Genomic DNA, 18,713 nt, shown 5'->3' with positions numbered 1-18,713 from the left:
GAATCCATTACTATTACTGCCCGCACACACTCTCGTCCCAGGCCAACGGGGAACCCTTTCTGAAAGACACGCACTTTGAAACTCACTCGAATTTAATGGAATTAAATACATGAGGAACAGCATCAGAGACTTCATTTGGTTCTAAGCTGTCATTTTAAAACAAAGAACGTGTGCAGCTCAGCTTTATACGGAGCAAGGGGAGGAGAAGCAGAGCCTCTTCCTCTTATCTGTGAAACAGACGCATCTTATAGGACATGACATCGTCCTCGTAAGGCTTCAGCAGGAGACCCTCAACCACACTAAACAGCATATATTAAAAAAGACACACACACACACACATACACACACACACACACACACACACACACACACAGAGAACAGGTCCAGAGGATTTATTCCCCAGGTGTCACTGTGAGAGCCAGACTGGGCGTCCGCTGAGTGGCTCAGCCACAACCACTGCTCCTTCTGTGACCCAATTTCTTCACCTATAAAGTGAGAAATGAAATGATGGTTTCAAAGTCCCTTCTGGGTTTAATCTTATGAAATTCTATTCACAGTGGATTTTGGGAGGCCCAAATCCCTATGGCTGTTTAACAGGGAAATCTTACCAGAATCTACATTTCACATAACATTTATACTTAAGATGTTTTCCTTGCAGAAACTTCCTTAAAATTATTTTCTCAACTCCTGGACTAAGAATCGTTTTATAAGCAAACACTATCACTTCCCTACAGAGCAGCTTCCCCTTCTCTCCCCAACAACTGGGAGCTTTTTAGCAATATACTGAATTTTATTTGGAACAACCTTCTGACTTGAACATTATTCTTTTGATTTTTTTTATATTCACCAGCAGAAAAACAATGCAAGGGCATATCGTTTATCTTTTGACTACAGAGAATTTTATTCTGTCTAGTAAGTCATCCTGTAGCCTCAAGTCACCTAACTTTAAAAAAGGCAGACTGCTTCAAAGAAACCAGCTGACCTTCCTAAAGATGCATTATTCATGACCCCAGCTCTTCAATTAAGCTGCCTTGGATCTATGTGAAATAAACACAACCTGTTTCGAAATAAATTCCTGGCTACTGAACTGAGATACTGAAGGCACACTCCTCTCCTGCCAGGGCCGTCGCCTCAAGCGTAAGTGTGTAAACCAACCGGAGTGTCAGGAAGCACCTGGGAGTCTATGCTCTGCCCACAATCTCCCTCACGGCAACTGCTAAGCGACGTACCTATCAGACGAGGGGACACCGGACACAAAGACAGCACAGACTCCAACTTTTCTAAGTACAGAATCATACACATTTAGATGTTAAAGAAGGGAGTGCCTAAACACTGCAAAAAATGACAAGGAGCAAAAAGGACACTCGGAAAAGATGTTTACAGAAGCAAGAAGGAACCACATTAACATCTGCACACCTACCCTGGAGAAAACTTTCCGTACAATTCTGAGACTTACTGCAGTAACTGCTCTTAAGGGTGTATGAGTCACAAAGAACAAGAAAGAATTGATTTTTTTTGGCTCTTACTGTATCTTTCCAAGATAACACCTGGAACCCTAAGAAAGGGCACGGGGGGGGGGGGGGGGGCGGGGAGAAAACTGCAGGGAGACAGGCTGTGCTGAAACCTGCAAAAGTATCAACCTAGGAACAACTGTCTGTGACTCAGTTTGCTTCTTGCCATATCCGGGGATGGGAAATACCTCTCTGGTTAACATCTGCATCATATGTATTTAAAACAAAATCTTAATAAGCAACTCACAATCTCCAAACCATTTAAAACTCTTCGGGTAAAGCAGCAACAGCTGATTTTAAATGGCTGTGTCATGTCCAGACGCTCTCCTGTAATACCTTCTTCACAAAAAGGGCAGGCCGGCTTACACATCCCTCTGCCCCTTGATATAAAACACAGCGCTCGACCTCGGTTGCAACATCTTGGTCACCTCGCCCCATTACCAACAGACGCAACAAGGCTGTTTCTTGGTTCAAATGTCAATCTACCTCATCGCCCGCACGGCTCAGCAGAAACCTTTCAACCAATGAACACAAAACTTCAGAACCTTCGAAGCAAAGGGCAAGCTAAACTGTTAAAAATTTCCTAAATGCTTCTACTCCTTAAAAAGTTGCAGGTCTGGCTTTTCTTCCAGCCTTTCCACACACCGAGGCCTTCCCCACACCGAGGCCACCACGGCTAGTGTCCACTCAACTGACCCGACAGCCCGTGCAGGTGGAGGCCGCGTCGGCCTGAGCGGGCAGGTAACCAAGGGGTCTGCCCGACCCTCCCAGCCCGCAGGCCCCCGGCCGACCGCCGGCGGCTCCCAGGAGACGCGCCGTCCGCTCCGGGCTGGGCCCGGCCCGGCCGCCTCCCTCCGCCCAGACCCCGGCCCTCACCGGCGCGCCGCAGGGCGGCCCAGGCCCACTCCGGCTACCGCCCGGCCCCTCCGCGACCCCCGGCTCCCGCCCCTCAGGAGCCGCGTGCGGAGTACGGCGCGGTGGTTACGACAAGCACAGACACTGCGGCCGCAGCAGCCATCTTGGCACATCCGGCTCCGGTCCCCGCGGCCACCGCGCCGCCGACGTGTCCGGCAGCGACGTCAGCGCGCGCCGCGCCCCTCGCAGGGGCCCTCGTGACACTCCGCCCCGCCCCTGGCCCCGCCCCCGCCCGCATCCCGTCTTTCACTGCCCATCCATTGGTCCCGCCCCTCGCCCACCTGCCCGGTCGGGCGCGCGAGGACCGCCCTGGGACGTCGTCCGAGTTATGCCGGCTCTTTCTCCCCGTCTCTTCTGGCTTAGGATGTGAGAAGAGTCGGGATTCTTCAAGAAGACCGAAAGGAAGAATCAGTCTTGAACGCCGGACGCCAGCAGGTGCACCGACCGAGAACGGCTACCCGGCTGAGCCGAGGACCCGAGCAGCACCCTGGCGCAGGCGCGTCCCTCCCATTCTGCCGTTGGACTCTTCGAAGGGAAACGGGCGGAAGACGACCGCACATGCGCCGGCAGCACCTGCGAACTGCGCGTGCGCGCCTCGCGGCGGCCCGCGAGTTGCCTAGTTACGGCCACTGACGGCTCCGGGTTCCAGTTCTGCCCGGGAAGTTCGGCTCCGTCCATGTCTAGCTCTCGGAAAGCAGTGCCTGTGTGCTCCGCACAGAACCCTGGAAGGGACAGACGCCGCCGGCCCCCAGTCCACAGGCCCCGTCGAAGCCCCACTTGCCGCCCAGGCTCCCGCTTCGGGGGTCGTCCTGTCCGCCTGCAGCGCCCAGTCGCACCGTCCCGCCTCGCCTCGCCCAGGCCCGGCCTCCTCCCCGGCTCGGCCGTCGCCTTCCCCGGGCACACACTTCGTCCGGCCCTTTCCCTCCCCTCCCCCTTCGCCACTGGCGCTGGCCGCGCAGTCCCCGGCTCCTCTTTTGTCTGCCCTAAGCCCCCTCGAGGCCCCTGACTCTTCTTCCCGTGAGCAGCGGTTCCCTCTGTGCCCAGAGATGCCCTGTGGACGGAAGCCGGTATCTCTATGTGGTTTTCCCTAACCGTTGTTGAGAGGATATTTGTGTTGAATGAGGGCGACCCCCGAGGTACCGAGTGACAGTCTAGGCTGCTGGGCCTCAGCCTCCTGTTCCTCCCTGAGGTTGCTGCCCCGTCCTGGCGCCCACCGGGAGGCAGCATCTGAGCCCACCACCCATAGAGGATCTTAGGGAAGAGGGGTGCTGCCCTTTGTACCCTTATTCTCCCAGGGAGAAAAGGCAGGTGAAAAAGCAGCCAGCCTGGCCCGGCCCACTCACCTGCCACCCGCCTGGCAAGGGTAGGGAAGGGCAGCAGCCTGCCCCGCTTGCCCCGGCGCCTTCCGGAGGGCGGGAAGGGTGGCGCGTGTGCCTGCGCAGTTACGCATCGACCAGCCGCTGAGCTCCCAGCAGCGGCGGCTGCTATGCTTCGGCCTGTCGGGAGTAGGAGGGTGGTCACTGATGGGACCCAGAAGCTTGGGAAGAAGGAAGGAGTGTGGTTCTTCTATTTGTTTGCCGTGATGCTGGCAAGGGAGCAGCCACGCTGTCAGAGCCCCAGGCGGGTGCAGGGAGAGTTTCAGCCCATCTGACGTGGCCACTTTGCTAAGCTAACATTTGCCTTGCAGAAATCGAGTTCCCAGCCTGTGTCAACACAGAGTTAGGGAACATGCAGTAGAATGCACCCTGGGCCCCACCATTCGGTCCCCTTCTTCCTGGTGGTCACTGTGTTCTGCAGACACTTGGTCCCAGCAAATCATCCTGCAGAGAGATGTGTCGCTGGTACCCACCCCCACCCCCCAGCCCGGGAGGTTCAAAGAGCTCAAGAGCTCGAGCCCAGACCTTCCCCTCTGGTGGCCTGAGGGGCCCTGTGGTCAGCCCAGGGCAAATTGGAGACCTCCGGGCCCTGGGGGGGTTGTTAAAGAGGCAGCACACTGTTGACTCCTACCGGGTGACTTTAAGGAAAGCTGTGATTAGCAAAGGTGACCTGCAAGGGCCTTGGGGCTTTTTTTCCCCTCCCCTCCTCCCTCCCGCTAAGCTGTGTGTGGAGACCCTCTCAGGTTCTGTCTGTAGGCTGGTGTGCAGGAGAGGGTTCCTGGGCCCACAGCTGAGCCATCAAGCCTCTGGGCCATGGAGACAGGGCTCAGAGTCAAAGACCATCTGCTTTAAGACCCAGCCTGCTACCTCGATGCTGTGTGCCCTTTGTCACCTTCCTCAACCTCGTCAACCTGGGGTTTAAGCAGGGTGAGCACCTGGACATTTTGGGGACTGAGAGAAGGTGCTGTTGACACATGTGCTGGATCAACAGGTGTGAACTGGCGCTGTCAGGGCAAACTGGGACGCGGGGGCTGTGCCGAGGAGGTGCACCGCCACGACAGCCATCACTAGTCTCGATTAGGCACCCTTCCTTTTGCCTGCAATGTCCACTCCTCTCTCCTTTCTCCCAGCCTCTCCCCTGGCTCATACTTGGAGGCTGGATACAAATGTCACCACCTCCCTGAAGCCCCCACTGGGTGGGTTAGAATCGGCCGCTCTTTCCTGGGGGAAATGTTGTAGCTCCTCACGTCATCTCCGTAGTCACATGAGCTGCAGTCATATTGCCCAGAACGCACGGGACAGAACTGCTGTGGGCAGAGGGACAACGGGCCGAGGCGGTGCCAGAGAACCGGGCTGTCTCGTCATCATTACGGCACTTTGTCACATTGTGTTCAGTATTGTGACAGTCGGCCTCTCCCACTAGCCTGTACCTTCCAGGGTGCTGGTCCAGACCAAGGTGCGCTCTGAGCGCAGGGTCCACGCCACGGTGCCGAGGCTGTGAAGTAGCTCAGTGAGAGCCTTACCTGTTGAAATGATATTTTGGATCTACTGGGTTAAATAAAATATACTATAAAATTTTATTTCATCTGTTTCCTTTTTTTAACGTAGCTGCCAGGAAGTGTAAAATTCCATACGTGGCTGGCATTACATTCCCATTGGACAGCGCTGGTCTGATGTGAGCGCCTTGTTGGGGAGAGGTCGGGCGTCCCCACTCAGCATCCCTGATGACCGACCTGCCAGGCAGTCCTCCCAGGGGCCCTTGGGGCGGGCAGCAGTCTCAGTGTAGGTGAAGGCCCGGCGGCCCGTGGCCATGAGCCTGTGCCCCTCACTCCCCCGCAGGGCGTAAAGTGTGGTCTGTGGGTGTTTGTAGGGCAGGCCTGTTCCAGGCCGGGTGCTCTGCTCAGCCCCCGACGCACACCCTCAGTCCTGGGTGCTGAGGCTGGGGGCGTGGGAATGGGCCTGCCCAGCTCGTCCTGGCGAGAAGGGGCAGCCTCTGTGAGACGGGGCTGGCTGAGTGGTCCAGGCAAAAAGCATGTCAGGGCCTCAGAGGTGGGAAGAGCTGGCAGGATGGGCTTCCAGAGGATGGAGTGGCTGGAGAGGAAGGGATGGGGGTCAGTTCCTTCAGGAGAAAGCAGGTCCCGAGGCGCAGATAGCTGTGCCTTAGAGTTTCTTCCGTGGCACCTGGGCATCGGGCCCCTGTGTGTGGGGGCCCCTGTCGGGGTGCATCCAGGTGGGTTGCTGGTGTGTGGCCAGGCTGCAGGTGAGGAGAGGGAGGCCCCTCAATGAGGGTGCAGGCCAGGGGCATAAGGCCAACACCACTAGAACCATCCTGGGCCCCCGCAGGGCCTTGCAGGAGGAGGTCCATATCCAGGCCAAGCCCTGAGCCAGCCAGGCTTGGTAAATGTCATCACCGTCAGTGGCACTGTAGCCTGAGCATGGCACTGTCCTCTCCAGCGTCTGCAAACGTGCCTGGCACCTAGGAGGTCTCAGAGAACTTTCTGTTTGAAATCACTGAGCCAAGTACTGAGCATATAAGGTGAGTAGCAACAGGGGTGAAGCAGAAAACACAGGAAGATGCCGACCGCATACGAGCCACGGGGAAACGTGCGCTGTGTCCTCCTTAGCTGCAGCGAGGCCCTGGAAAACCCGGGAGCCGTCCTTCCTAGAGCAGCACACAGCTGTTTGCTGGGCCCCCGTCACGCACCAGGCACCGGGAGGAGCCGAGGCTGCGGCCGTGGCACAGACAGGTGCGGCTCCTGTCCCTGGGGGAGCAGGATGCTGGGCAGCAGCGGATGTGCCCAGTGCGGCCTGGGTCCCACCTGCTGGGGGGCGGGGAGAGGCAGGGATGGGAAAGGAGGAGCACTTGTGGCTGACGCGAAGACAAACTTCTGGAGTGGCAGGGGGTGGACCCCAGAGAGCAGGCAGCGGCCCGGGAGCCGCTGGGCGTGGCTCCATCGCGTGGGGCTCCGTGGGCGCCGAGAGGGGACTTACACTTGACTTTTGGAAGCAAGGAAGCTCTCAGGGGCTTTTCAGCAGCCAGGAGTGACGTCACCGGTTTAGCCTCCCCTGGGCTGTCCGGCAGGGCACTAGCCAGAGTCAGGAGCCCAGGAGGTAGCCCTGGGTCCCCCAGGGGAGTGGCAAGGCTGCTGGGGCCAGGCTGGTGGGGAGAGCCAAACCCCGGATGACCCCCGAGGGCAGGACGTGGCTCTCTGGCTGCCAGCTGCATCTGCAGCCCCTGGCACGGCACACGCTCCGCACACATCAGCCAAGGGAACAAACGAGGCAGGAGTCCTGAGCATCGGTGGTGACCTAAGTTACAGGTGTGGACTTGGAGGCCTGCTGGGACCGTGGATCGGGAATTGGAAAGGGCCTAGGGTGGAGCTTGGAAGAACTCCTACACCTGCAGATTGCCGAGTGGCAGACTGGCTGCAGCATTAACTCCTGGCAAGGTGACTTTGGCACTTCCCTGAGCGTGGGTTTCCCTGTCTGAATGGTGAGGGGCTGAGCAAGGTAGGGTCTCCAGGCCCTCCGGGTCCTCCCAGGGGAGGTGACCCCTGAGGTGGCTGTAAGGACACTGACTGGGGAGTTGCACGCTCTGGCTCAAGTGGGTGAACTCAGGGAAGTCACCTACCTCTTTGAGCCTCAGCTTCCTCATCTGTAAAAAGGGACAACAGCACTGTCACGGGTGATGGACCCGAGCGTTAGGTGAGGTACAGACGTAAACTATAAACCGCGGAGCCTCACCTGGCCTCACCTGGCCCGCTGGAAGTCCCCACGCGGGCCACCCGCTTGCCAAAGGGGACACTGGTGGGGCGCTGCCAGCAGGGGGAGGCAGAGAGCCGCCTCCGTGTAGGCAGGCTGGCCCCAGCAAGCCTCTGCCCTGCTGGCGGCTCCTCCCGGGACCGCTGGGTCTCTGGGCACCGGTGCAGCCAGAGGAAAACCTTTGGCTCCCTGCAGCACCCCCAGACTGCAGCCCTCTCTGGGGGGTTGTTCATTTCTGGACCCCAGAGGGTGGCGGGGTCTGCGGAGCACAGTAGGTGCTCCGTAAATCCTCCCAGAGTCGAGCTTAATGGAAAAACAGAAGATGTGGATTTCTCGAGCGCTGTGCTCAGTGATTTAATCCTCACAGCTATGGGGGCTGGATCTAGCCTCGGCATCATCCCTCACCCACTAGGTCGCTGGTCGCTGGGGAGGCCCTGAGCCAGGGGTGGCCAGGGTGCGGGGGTGGGGGAATGTCGCTTCAGGGCAGTGTCCTTCTCTTTCTTTCATTTTACGGGTAAGGAAATGGCTGGTGAGGAATAAGTAACCTACTCACGGTCACACATTTTTCTTTTTCTTTTTTGTAAATTTTATTTATTTATTTGTTTATTTTTGGCTGCGTTGAGTCGTCGTTGCTGTGCGCGGGCTTCCTCTGGTTGCGGCGAGCAGGGGCTACTTTTCGTTGTGGTGCGTGGGCTTTCTCATCGCGGTGGCTTCTCTTGTTGCGGAGCACGGGCTTTAGGCGCTTCAGTAGCTGTGGCACGTGGGCTCAGTAGTTGTGGCGCACGGGCTTAGTTGCTCCGCGGCATGTGGGATCTTCCCGGACCAGGGCTTGAACCCGCGTCGCCTGCATTGGCAGGAGGATTCTCAACCACTGCACCACCAGGGAAGTCCCAACGTCACACACTTTTCTGAGGCTCGTTTTGGTTTTGTTTGTCTTGTCTTTGGCGCGGCTTGCGGGATCTTAGTTCACCGACCAAGGACTGAACCCACGCCCTTGGCAGTGAAAGCGTGGAGTCCTAAACACTGGACCACCAGGGAAGTCCCAAGACTTGATTTTAAATCGAAGAGATGCCAAATCAGGCTGACAAAAGCTCTGGTACAGGCACACCTCGCTTTACTGTGCTTCACAGATACTACGTTTTCTTACAGGTTGAAGGTCTGTGGCCACCCTGCGTCAAGCACGTCTATGGGCACCGTTTTTCCAATAGCGTTTCCTCGCTTCCTGTCTCTGGGTCGCATTTTGGTAATTCTCGCAATATTTCAACCTTTTTCTGTATTATGCTTGTTAGAGTGTCTGTGGTCAGCAGTCTTTGATGTTATTCCTATGACTCACTGAAAGCGCAGGGGATGCTTTTAGCAATAAAGTATTTTTTAATTAACATATGTACATTGATTTTTAGACATAATGCTATTGCACACCTAGTGTAGACATAACTTCTACGTGCACTGGGAAACCAAGACATTCCTGGGACTTCCTTCAGTGTGATACTCAGTTCATTGCAGGAGTCTGGAACCGAACCCGCGATATCTCTGAGGTGTGTCTGTACACAGACTTACAGTGAATATTGTGAATCCATACACAACTACAGAGTCATAATAAGTATTGATAACGCATCACCGTGTGGTTCGGGAAGGGCCACACATTCGCCGGTGTGTGGAAAAGTCAACAGTGTAACTCTGAGGCCCTTCGCACGCGGCGTCTGTTGTGTTACACAGAAATAACGTTTCTGGAGCTCAGACTGTCACCTCGTCGAGCCTGGGTTTTTCCGTCCTGAACGGGGATGGTCACGTGTCCCGAAAGAGGCTGCTGCCTGGCTTGAGCGAGCACACGCTTCCCCGGGGCGGCGCAGGGAACGCAGCTGTAGAACCCGGTGCCATTTCTGAGTCCTTACCTCGTGCCAGGAGCTTTACGTCGGCGACCTGACAGGTCCTGGCCCCACCACAAGCCCAGGAGGTTGGCTCAGAGCAGTTCCCACGTTACCCCTGAGACACAGTCTCGGAGACAACAAGTCACCTGCCTGCGGGTCAACAGCTGCGACCGGGAAGGTGGAGACACAAGGGACACAGATCGGGAAGCACGGCGGCAACCAGTGTGGCTTCTTGAATCATCCTGAAGATGGAGTCACCAGGAGCAGCCTGTCCTGACCCGTGTCCAGCCCATGTCGCCCCTTCATCTGTGATAGGTGAGTCCGTTTGGGAACCAGTGGGCATGCGCTCCCTCCTGGCGATGCACGGTCCACACCATCATTTCAAAGCCTAAGAGTTCCTGCAGGAAAGGATGCTCTGACCCCAAACCCGTCAAACACCCTTCGGGACACAGTGCTCCTGGGTCTCCGTTTGCCCTGGGGTCAATCTGGACCACATTGTTTAGGTTTCTGAATGAAATACTTTAACAGAATAATCCTTTGCTCTTATGCCCGGGGCCCCATCACAAGCGGTGAGTGTAGGAAGCTCTCCACCGTCTGCCGCTGACGGCTCTGCCCCGCTCCGGCGGTGTGGTTTCTGGATCGGGGTGGCCCACAAAGGACTTGTCGTCGGCCCGTGACGCGATAGGAAGCCGCCGCAGAGTGGAGTCAGCTCCGCGGCTAAGGGCCGTCTCACTGCGCACATTCTCTGGAAGCGAGCCTTTCTTAACCAAGAGAGCCAGTGCGGCCCAAGGCCCCCAGGCAGCGCGGAGGCCGGAGACACTGCTCACTTCTTGGTGTGGAGTAGCCCTGCCTGTCTGTTTATCTGTGGGCCCTAATGCTGTCCCTCCTCGCCCACGGGTCCCGTCTCTGCTCTGGCCAGAGGGGTGCAGAGCCTCCTTTGGGGCTCACTCGGGGACAAGGTGGAGCAGACCCCACGCCAGTGATGGGCCTCGGGCTTTCCTGCAGGACTGAGAGGTGCCGAGAGGCCACCGTGACGGTCTAAATCCGTGCCATCCGACGCGGTGTCTGTGCGCACGTGTGCTGGTCAAGCACCTGGGGCTGTGACCAGTCCAAACTGAGGTGTGCTGTAAGCCTGGTACGCACACGGGCTTTCAAAGACACAGTCTCCCTCCTACCCCCCCCAAAAAGCATGTAAGACATCCCATTAACTGTTTATGTCGATTACAGGCTGAGGTGATAATATTTTGGATCTACTGGATTAACTAAATTGTATTAAAATAAACTTCACCTGTTTCTTTTAATGTTTACTGTGGCTGCTGAAGTCTTTGAAATGCACATGTGGCTTGCATTACCTTTCTGTTGGACCGTGCTGCTCTGAACCACCCTGGATGCTTTGAGGAAGGTCCCCCCCCACAAACGGCCCCTGACCACAAGCAGTCAGGAGGGAAGGAAGCATCAGGAGGGTGGATTGGGATTGGCAGCTCTGTGTCAACCTCATGTGTTTTGCATGTTGAAAAGTGCAAGTCTCCAGATCCCTGGGGAGTGACGAGCTGAGGAGGGGGAGGGAACCAGGGCAGCACCAGGGCCAGCTGGCTGGGGCTGCTGGGGATGTGGACATGCGTGTGGCACCTGAGAGGTGTGCTCTGTTAGTCAGCTAGGGCTGCCAGGACACGTACCACAGGGAATTCCCTGGCAGTCCAGGGCTTAGGACTCAGCCCTTTCACTGCCGGGACCAAGGTTCAATCCCTGGTCGGGGAACTAATATCCCACAAGTGCACAACGTGGTCCAAAAAAAGAAAGGTACCACAGGCCAGTGGCTTAACAGAAATTCATTTCTGAGGGCTGAAGGCCGAGATCCAGGTGTTGTCGAGGTTGACTTCCTGAGGCCTCTTTCCTGGGCTGGGAGGTAGTCGCCCTCTCCCTGGGTCTTCCATCCTCCCTCTGTGCACGTCTCTGTCTCGACCGCCTCTTCGTACGAGGACACCAGTCACATTGGCTTAGGGCCACCCTAACGACCTCACTTTGCCTTAATTACCAAGTCTTTAAAGACCCATCTCCAAACACAGCCACATTCTGAGGTCCGGGGAGCTAGGCCTTCAACATATGACTTTTGGGAGGACAAAGTTCAGCCCAGGACAGACCCCCAAGCCAGGGGTGTCTTGGGTGAGCTTAGCCCCACGGGAGGGGCTGTGTCCTCCCTGGGAGGTGCATGGTGGCCAGGCGGGGGTCCTTCAAAGGCGGGGCCGGCGGAGCAGACCGAGTCGGGCTGTATGTCCAGGATGAGAATGGCGAGTTGGAGGGAGGTGAGTCGGCAGGGTAGCCGGGGCAGCGGGAGCAGGTTCAGGTCCCAGTGGGACAAACGGGTGGGTTGTACACTCCCTCTCAGCATCCGGTGGGCAACTTGGGGCCTGCAGAACCTCCGCCAGTGCCTCCGAGCCTGGGGGCGGCTGAGGGCTGAGTTCCTGAGGGTCAGGGGAGGTTCGGGCAGGGGAGGGCAGAGCCCTTGCTCTGTGGCTGCAGCTGCCCCTCCCCCCAGGACCTTGCCAGCAAAGCGGTGGGCAGGGCCAGGTTCCAGGCATGCCCCGTTTAAACATGAGATGGCACCCTTCTCCTTGCTGCTGAGGGCCCCAAAGATTTGGGTAGCAGAGAGGCGCTCCTCATGACCCCTGGGTCCCCTGAGGCCCGTCCTGCTGCATCTGTGGGAATCCCACAGCCCCAGTGAACTTCTTGGGAGTTCAAACACTGCTAGGAGTTCTTTCTTTTAAAAAAAATAATTGATTGAGGTATAACTCATAGAACGTAAAATTAATCATTTTACAGCAAATTCAATGGCACTTAATACGTTAAAAATGTGCAACCACCACCTCTATCAAGTTCCAAAGCGTCTCATCACCCAGCGTAACACCCCAGCCCCACTGGGCAGTCGCTTCCCCTCCCCCACTGCCCTCAGCCCTGGGGACCACTCATCTGCGCGCTGCCTCTACGGGTTTACCTCGTCTGCACGTTTCATACGAATGCAGCCATACAGTGTGTGACCTCTAGCGTCTGGCTTCTTTTTTTGTTGTTGTTGCGCTACGCGGGCCTCTCACTGCTGCGGCCCCTCCCGTTGCGGAGCACAGGCTCCGGACGCGCAGGCGCAGCGGCCACGGCTCACGGGCCCAGCCGCTCCGCGGCTCGTGGGATCTTCCCGGACCGGGGCACGAACCCGCGTCCCCGCATCGGCAGGCGGACTCTCAACCACTCAGCACGATGTTTCTGAGTTTCAGCTGTGCTGTAGCAGGTGTCGGTAGCTTCACTCTTCTTCGTGGCTGAATAATATTCCATCATATGTCTATTTAGTCTGGGTTCTCCAGAGAAACAAAGCCAACAGGATGTATCAATACATAAAGAAATTGATTACAAAGAATTGACTCACACGATTATGGGGGCTCCGAAGTCCCCAGATCTGTGGTCAGCAGCTCGAGACCAGGGGTGCTGATGCTTTGGTGCAAATCCAAAGGCAGGAAGAGACTGACGTCCCGGCTCACGTGGTCGGCAGAAGGACGTCCCTCTTACCCAACCTTTTCGTTCTGTTCAAGTCTTCACCTGATTGGGTGAGACCCACCCGCATGGGCGGGGGAGGGGGTGGTGTCTGCTTTACTCAGCCCACAGATTCCAATGCTAATCTCATCCAGAAACACCCTCACGTTTGGCCAAATGGCCCCCCAGCCAAGTGGACACATACAATTAGCCGTCACAGCGTGGGCCACTGCATTTGGCTCACCCATTTGGCGGCGGATGGGCATTTGGGCTGTTACTACCTCTTGGCTGCTGTGAGCACGTCTGTAGACGCACTTGTGTGAGTCTGCTTTCACTTTTCTCAAGTGTACACCTAGGAGTGTAATTTTGCAGCGTGGGTGTTCTTTGGGCAGAATTCAGGCTGAGTCCCGCCCCCCGAAGATGGAAATTCAGCCATTTGCCACACTCCACTTCCCGGAACCTCCTGTCCCAGGAACGAAGCATCCGAACTCAGTGAGGAAATCCTGGGTTCACCTTTGTGCCTGAATAGGCCAGGCCCAGGGGCAGGTGGCACTTTGCCGTGGAAGGGGGTCACCGGACTCTCTGTTATTCTGGTTTGGACACGGGTTCGATCCCCGGTCCGGGAAGATCCCACATGCTGTGGAGCAACTGAGCCCGTGCGCCACAACTGCTGAGCCTGCGTTCTAGAGCCCGCGAGCCACAACTACCGAAGCCCACGTGCCTAGAGCCCGTGCTCCGCAGCAAGAGAAGCCACCGCAGTGAGAGGCCCGCGCACCGCAACGAAGAACAGCCCCCGCTCGCCGCAACTAGAGAAAGCCCGCGCACAGCAACGGAGACCCAACACAGCCAAAAAATAAAGTTAAAAAAAAATTTTTTTTAATTAAAAAATCAAAATCTGGTTTGAAGCTACTGGCCTGGGGGCGGGGCCAGGTAGAGAAGAGGCAGGCGGGGCCAGGTGAGAGGAGGGGCACAGGCAGGAGGGACGGGGCACGTGGGCGTCTGGTGGCCCAACTCAGGATCCCTGAGCCAATGGCTCTGCCCAGCCTGCACCCCTTGGGGTCACCCCCATGGTGCCCCTGCTCGGATGTTCCTGTGGCTCCCTCTGACCTCACGCTAGGGTCTGGACTCCTTCCCGTGGCCTCCCGGCCCCTCCCTGTGCCCCTCTTTCCTGCAGCGGCCCCCGGGCCGTGGTCCCCAGGCTGGTCAGTGGTGCCTTGCCCTCCGTGGCCCAGACAAGATGGGAGAGCCCGGAGCCTGGTGGTGTCGGGCTGTATGTGCCCGGCTCCCTGCGGGGCGTCTGCCTCCCCGTGGTAGACGGGGACTCTGGACACCTTCCGAGCGGACAGAGAGACGCCGGCGCCCACGGGCCAGGGCTGGGCGGTCCCACCACCGCTCTCCCATCGGGAGGTACTTCAGAGAGGATTGCCCTGCTGTTCCCCGCTCTCAGAAAGCAAGCCAGCACCACAGCCGAGTTTAGCAAAATCTGGACAACCATCAGAATCATTTTTATTGCAAATCAGACAAAAAAGATGAAAAATACATCATTTTCATCCCCTGCAGTTTTGCATGTAGATAACTTTTTAAAAAGTTTCCTTCTCGTGTAAACTACACTCTATTTTATAAAACACAGTAAGAAGTGACATCTTAGGAAGTGTCTGGTCATGCCCTCTGGGGGTGGCCCAACACCGTGCCCGGCGAGGCCCGAGCAGCTGCCCGAGCACGGTGGGCGGCAGGTCAGGTCGTGGGGCCTGGGTTCTGACATCCCTTACCAACATGACCCCTGACAGATTTGTTCAATCAGATTTCTTAAACAAAACCCCCCATTCAGAAATGTATTTACAGACATTTACTCTGCCACAGGCTTATACTTGATAATGTAAGAATCTGCTCCCTCCCCAAACCGGGAGGGGTGGCCTGCAAGCAGGCTCCCGGCGTCCCAAGCGCCCCACTGAGCCGCGCCGGGCCCCGGCACGAGGGTCTCTGAGCAGTGAGGCTGCACACAACCATTGTTTTTCCGAGTCTCCTATAAAGACAGGGCCCATCGGCTCTCGGGCCCCAGGAACACCAATCCATCTTCCGCTGAACCTGGGAGACGCAGTTCAAGTCGAGACGCCTCCAACGGGGTGGCCCAGGCAGTGTCTTTCCCCAGAAAGGGGTAGGCCTCCCCAGCGTGGGGTCCAAGGTGGGTACCACACCTCTGACTTCTCACTCCGCACGACGCTTGAGTATCAGTGGGGGCGGGGGGGGGGGGGGGCCTGGGAGCCTCCAGAAAGAACAAGAACTCACGAGACCAATGAACAACTACATAATACTGAACCCAAAACAAAGATTCATGATTGGTACCATGAAACGTACCCTTGGTATACCCCAAGAACACGTTTTTAAAAGCATGTTTTTAAAAGGTCATTTAAAAGAACACCAAAACACATAAACCACATCATTTCACATGTTCCTTTCCTATTTTAGAAGCCAATTAACCCATGTGCCAAAGGACTAAAGGGTCTGCTTTTCTATCCCTAGATGCATCTTCTCGCAAAACGCAGGTGGTCCTGGGAGCGGGGGTCGGGGGAGTGGTCCGGCTTTGGAGGAGGGGTGAGGGGGCTGTCTGGGGAAACGGGCAGCAGGCCCGGGCACCCCGGGAGCTTTTTGAACGATGCTGGCTCAAAAAACCTCCCTTCTCTGACATTTCTTTCCGGATTTAAAAAAAAAAAAAAAAAAAAAAGAGGAAATCAATAAATAAATGGCATTTGGAAATCATGAATCTTTGTTTCTATTTTACAAACACCTGGGAATGTTTATCCTAAACAGGGAAATCACGATCGAGAGCTAGTTTATTTTCTTGGAGCAGATAAAAGGTGCTACCCGGCGATATACAAAACAGTACATATAAATAAAAAGACAGTGTTTCCAGGTAAAATAAAAGTACATAAATAAATACTAAAAAAAAAAAAATTAAAAATCCTTGTCCTCTTGTTTTGTATAAAGACGCATGTTTCGAAAACAGCTCCTTTGGTCGGCCCCGACATCCACGGAGCGCACGCAAACGTCCGGCAGGGCTTGGGAAAGGAAGCACAGGGTCCCTGGGGGCAGCCGGCTGTTCACTTAAAGGCCTCAGGAACGTGGGCGATCTGGGACGGCATGCTGGTGGGCGGGCTGGAGATGCCCTCGGACCAGTCGGAGATGTTGGAGTGTGGCGATGAGCTGGACCACTGGTCGGGGGACTCCGGGGACGGGGTGAGGAAGGGGTGCTCGGGCACCTGCAGCTGGTGGCTGGGGGTGTTGTCCACGGGGGAGGAGTAGCTGTGCTGGGAGGGGGGCGTCAGGAACTGGGCGGTGGTCATGGGCGGGGCCAGCACGGCCGGCAGCGACGTGGGCAGGACCTGGCTGTCCTGCGGCAGGACGGTGTGCGCCGCCAGGCTGCCGGGGCCCAGGGGCTGCACGTCCGCCTGGCTCAGCTCCCCCGCCAGGAAGCTCCGGGCCGCGTGGCCGCTGGTGGCCGAGCCCACGCCGAGGTGCGGTTGCGGTGCCTGCGGCTGCATCTGTAAGTTCTGCTGGTGCTGCACCAGGTGAGGCTGGGCGGCCAGCCGCGTGTTGGGCAGGGCCTGGTAGCTCATCATCTGGGACAGGGCGGTGGCCGACAGGCCGCCGTGCAGCGGGCCCACCGTGCCGTGCTGGAGGGCGGGGCCCTGCGTGCTCAGGGTGCCCGGCGCCACGCCCCCTCGCAGCGGGTTGTACTGGTTCGGCACCAGGCCATTCTGCAGCCGGGACAGCCACTCGCACTGGCCGTTCAAGCCCGCGGCCCCGCCCACGGTGAAATTCACGGCCCCACCGCAGCTCCCGCTGCCACCGGCACCCAGGACCGTGCCGGTGCCGGAAGCCACGGGAAGGTGGGAGAGGCGTGGCGGCCCCGCCTCGAAGGCCAGCCGGCCACCCCCACTCAGCGCCGCCATCTCGGGCTTGGCCGCCACGCTCAGGTGGCTGACGCCCAGGTGGGCCTCGGGCATCCCGGGCAGGTGGTTGAGGGGCATAGAGGGAGACTGCTGGAAAGGGGAGGGCAGGAGGGGCGGGGAGGCCACATCCGACAGGTAGCCGTGGGGGGACTCCAGGGAATCCACGGGCGACAGCGCGCTCGAGCTGTCCAGCAAGCAGCCCCTGCCGTCCTGGGACTTCTTCCTCCGCGCCCTGAGGTCCTTGGGCTCCTTGCCGCCGCAGGCCAGGCCCTTGGTGCTGGGCTTGCGGGCCTTCTTGCCCTGCACGGCGGGCTTGAGGTTGCCCAGGTAGCCGCTGGGAGAGCAGAGAGGGGGCGACAGGGTGGGCGCGCCGTGCAGCGGGGGGCTGCGCACCAGGCTGTACTCGTCCAGTAGCCGCACGATGTCGTGGTGCATGCGTTCCTGCGCGATGTCACGGGGCAGGCGGTCCATGTGGTCCGTGATGTCCCGGTTGGCGAAATGGTCCAGCAGCACCTTGGCCGTCTCGTAGCTGCCCTCCCGGGCGGCCAGGAACAAAGGTGTCTCCTCCTGGGGGAATGGACGGGGGCAGGTGAGGAGGTCACCTGCCACCAGAGGGACCGGCGGTCTTGCCCCTCCTCCCGGCCATGGGGTGGGGGGCAGCTCATCTCGACCCTCCCCGGCATGCTACCTTTACCTGGCCTGTTAAGTCTTAACAAAAAAGACCTTAAATACATCTTCTGAGACCCACCCAGAGGCGGTCTGTGGGATCCTAAACTCTAAATCAGTAAAGCTTCACCTTTCCGGGGGTCATAGGCCCCACAGGAAATCTAACAGACTGTGGCCCCTCTTCCCTCCCTCCCAACCTGCACAGACGCAAACACTGCCACAATTTCGGGGGCTTGGGGATGTCTAAAGGGCATCCGTGGGCACCACACGGTCCCCCAGGGACCCTGACATCTTAGCTCTGTCCCTGGGTCTTGGCTTTCTCATCTGTACAGCGGACATGCCGCATATGCCCCCGAGGCTGCTGTGTGCGTGTGGGGTGAGGCCTGATGGTGCCTGCCAGGTACACACAAGGCCTCGGCCACGGCCGCCGCCACGCCACGGCAGTCCCTTCGGCCAGCCCCTCCGTCTCCGAGGCCGAGTCTCCCCAACGGGAGGTGGGATCACGTCTCTGCCCCACCGCGGACTCAGGAGCTCCTGGGCCCAACACTGCCCCCTGCGCCCCTCCCCCAGGACAGTCTGAAATGCAACCAGGGGTCAGTGAAGTACGGGGTGGGGCTGGACACACAGAGGAGCCCAGCGACAAGTTCAGGAGACGTGGGGTCAGACTGGGTTGGGGAGGAAGGAAAGCGCCTCCTTGGCCTCAGGGCACAGACTGTGGCAACGCTGAGGGAGACCGGGGGGGGGGGGGGGGGGGGGGCGGTCCAGGCGCAGAAGGCGGCCACTTGCGTTTACAGCTGGGGGCCTCCCAGCACAGAGCCCCCCACGCCCGCCAGCCTCTTGACTCAACGTGTACCATCTGTGTCACCCCACCCCGCCCAGGGACAGCCAAGGACAGGGCTGAGGTCCAGGTCACAGTGACAGAGAGCGGAGAGCTGCAGCCGCTTACTTGCTACGCGGGGAACGCATGCCCTGCGCTTGAGAGGGGACCCGTAAATACGGCAGGAAGGAGGGAGGGAGAGCCGACGACACACAGGCACTCGCTGAGGGGTCCCCATCTGTGCGTCAGGGGGTCCTCCTGGGACTTTACAGCTTAGGGAGCTGAGGCCCAGGGGCTGGAGTCACTGGCCTGGGGTCCCCCAGTCGGAA

General features: G+C 58.0%; 2 protein-coding genes and 1 pseudogene across 5 annotated transcripts in view; 1 reads left to right on the top strand and 2 right to left on the bottom strand.

The window, feature by feature from the left end:
• The window catches only part of SEC16A (SEC16 homolog A, endoplasmic reticulum export factor), a 32,993-nt gene extending 30,138 nt beyond the window's left edge, over window positions 1-2,855 (bottom strand). For 2 of the 4 annotated variants that reach the window (XM_032634323.1, XM_032634324.1), the window contains exon 1: window positions 2,510-2,581. In XM_032634323.1, the coding sequence (XP_032490214.1) occupies window positions 2,510-2,539 (30 nt within the window). In that variant the 5' untranslated portion in view covers window positions 2,540-2,581. Of the gene's footprint in view, window positions 1-2,387; window positions 2,582-2,707 lie in introns of those variants that run through there. The other 2 variants (XM_032634327.1, XM_032634326.1) reach the window with 2 other exon arrangements.
• Window positions 2,856-3,102: 247 nt separating this feature from the next.
• Window positions 3,103-4,163, top strand: LOC116755547 (annotated as a pseudogene).
• Window positions 4,164-14,423: 10,260 nt separating this feature from the next.
• The window catches only part of NOTCH1 (notch receptor 1), a 46,821-nt gene continuing 42,531 nt past the window's right edge, over window positions 14,424-18,713 (bottom strand). The window contains exon 34 of the mRNA XM_032634252.1: window positions 14,424-17,468. Coding sequence (XP_032490143.1) covers window positions 16,050-17,468 — 1,419 coding nt within the window. The 3' untranslated portion in view covers window positions 14,424-16,049. The remainder of the gene's footprint in view (window positions 17,469-18,713) is intronic.

Source organism: Phocoena sinus, chromosome 6 (assembly GCF_008692025.1).
Source record: "Phocoena sinus isolate mPhoSin1 chromosome 6, mPhoSin1.pri, whole genome shotgun sequence".
NCBI lineage: Eukaryota > Metazoa > Chordata > Mammalia > Artiodactyla > Phocoenidae > Phocoena > Phocoena sinus.
This window is presented reverse-complemented; position numbering and strand designations above follow the sequence as displayed.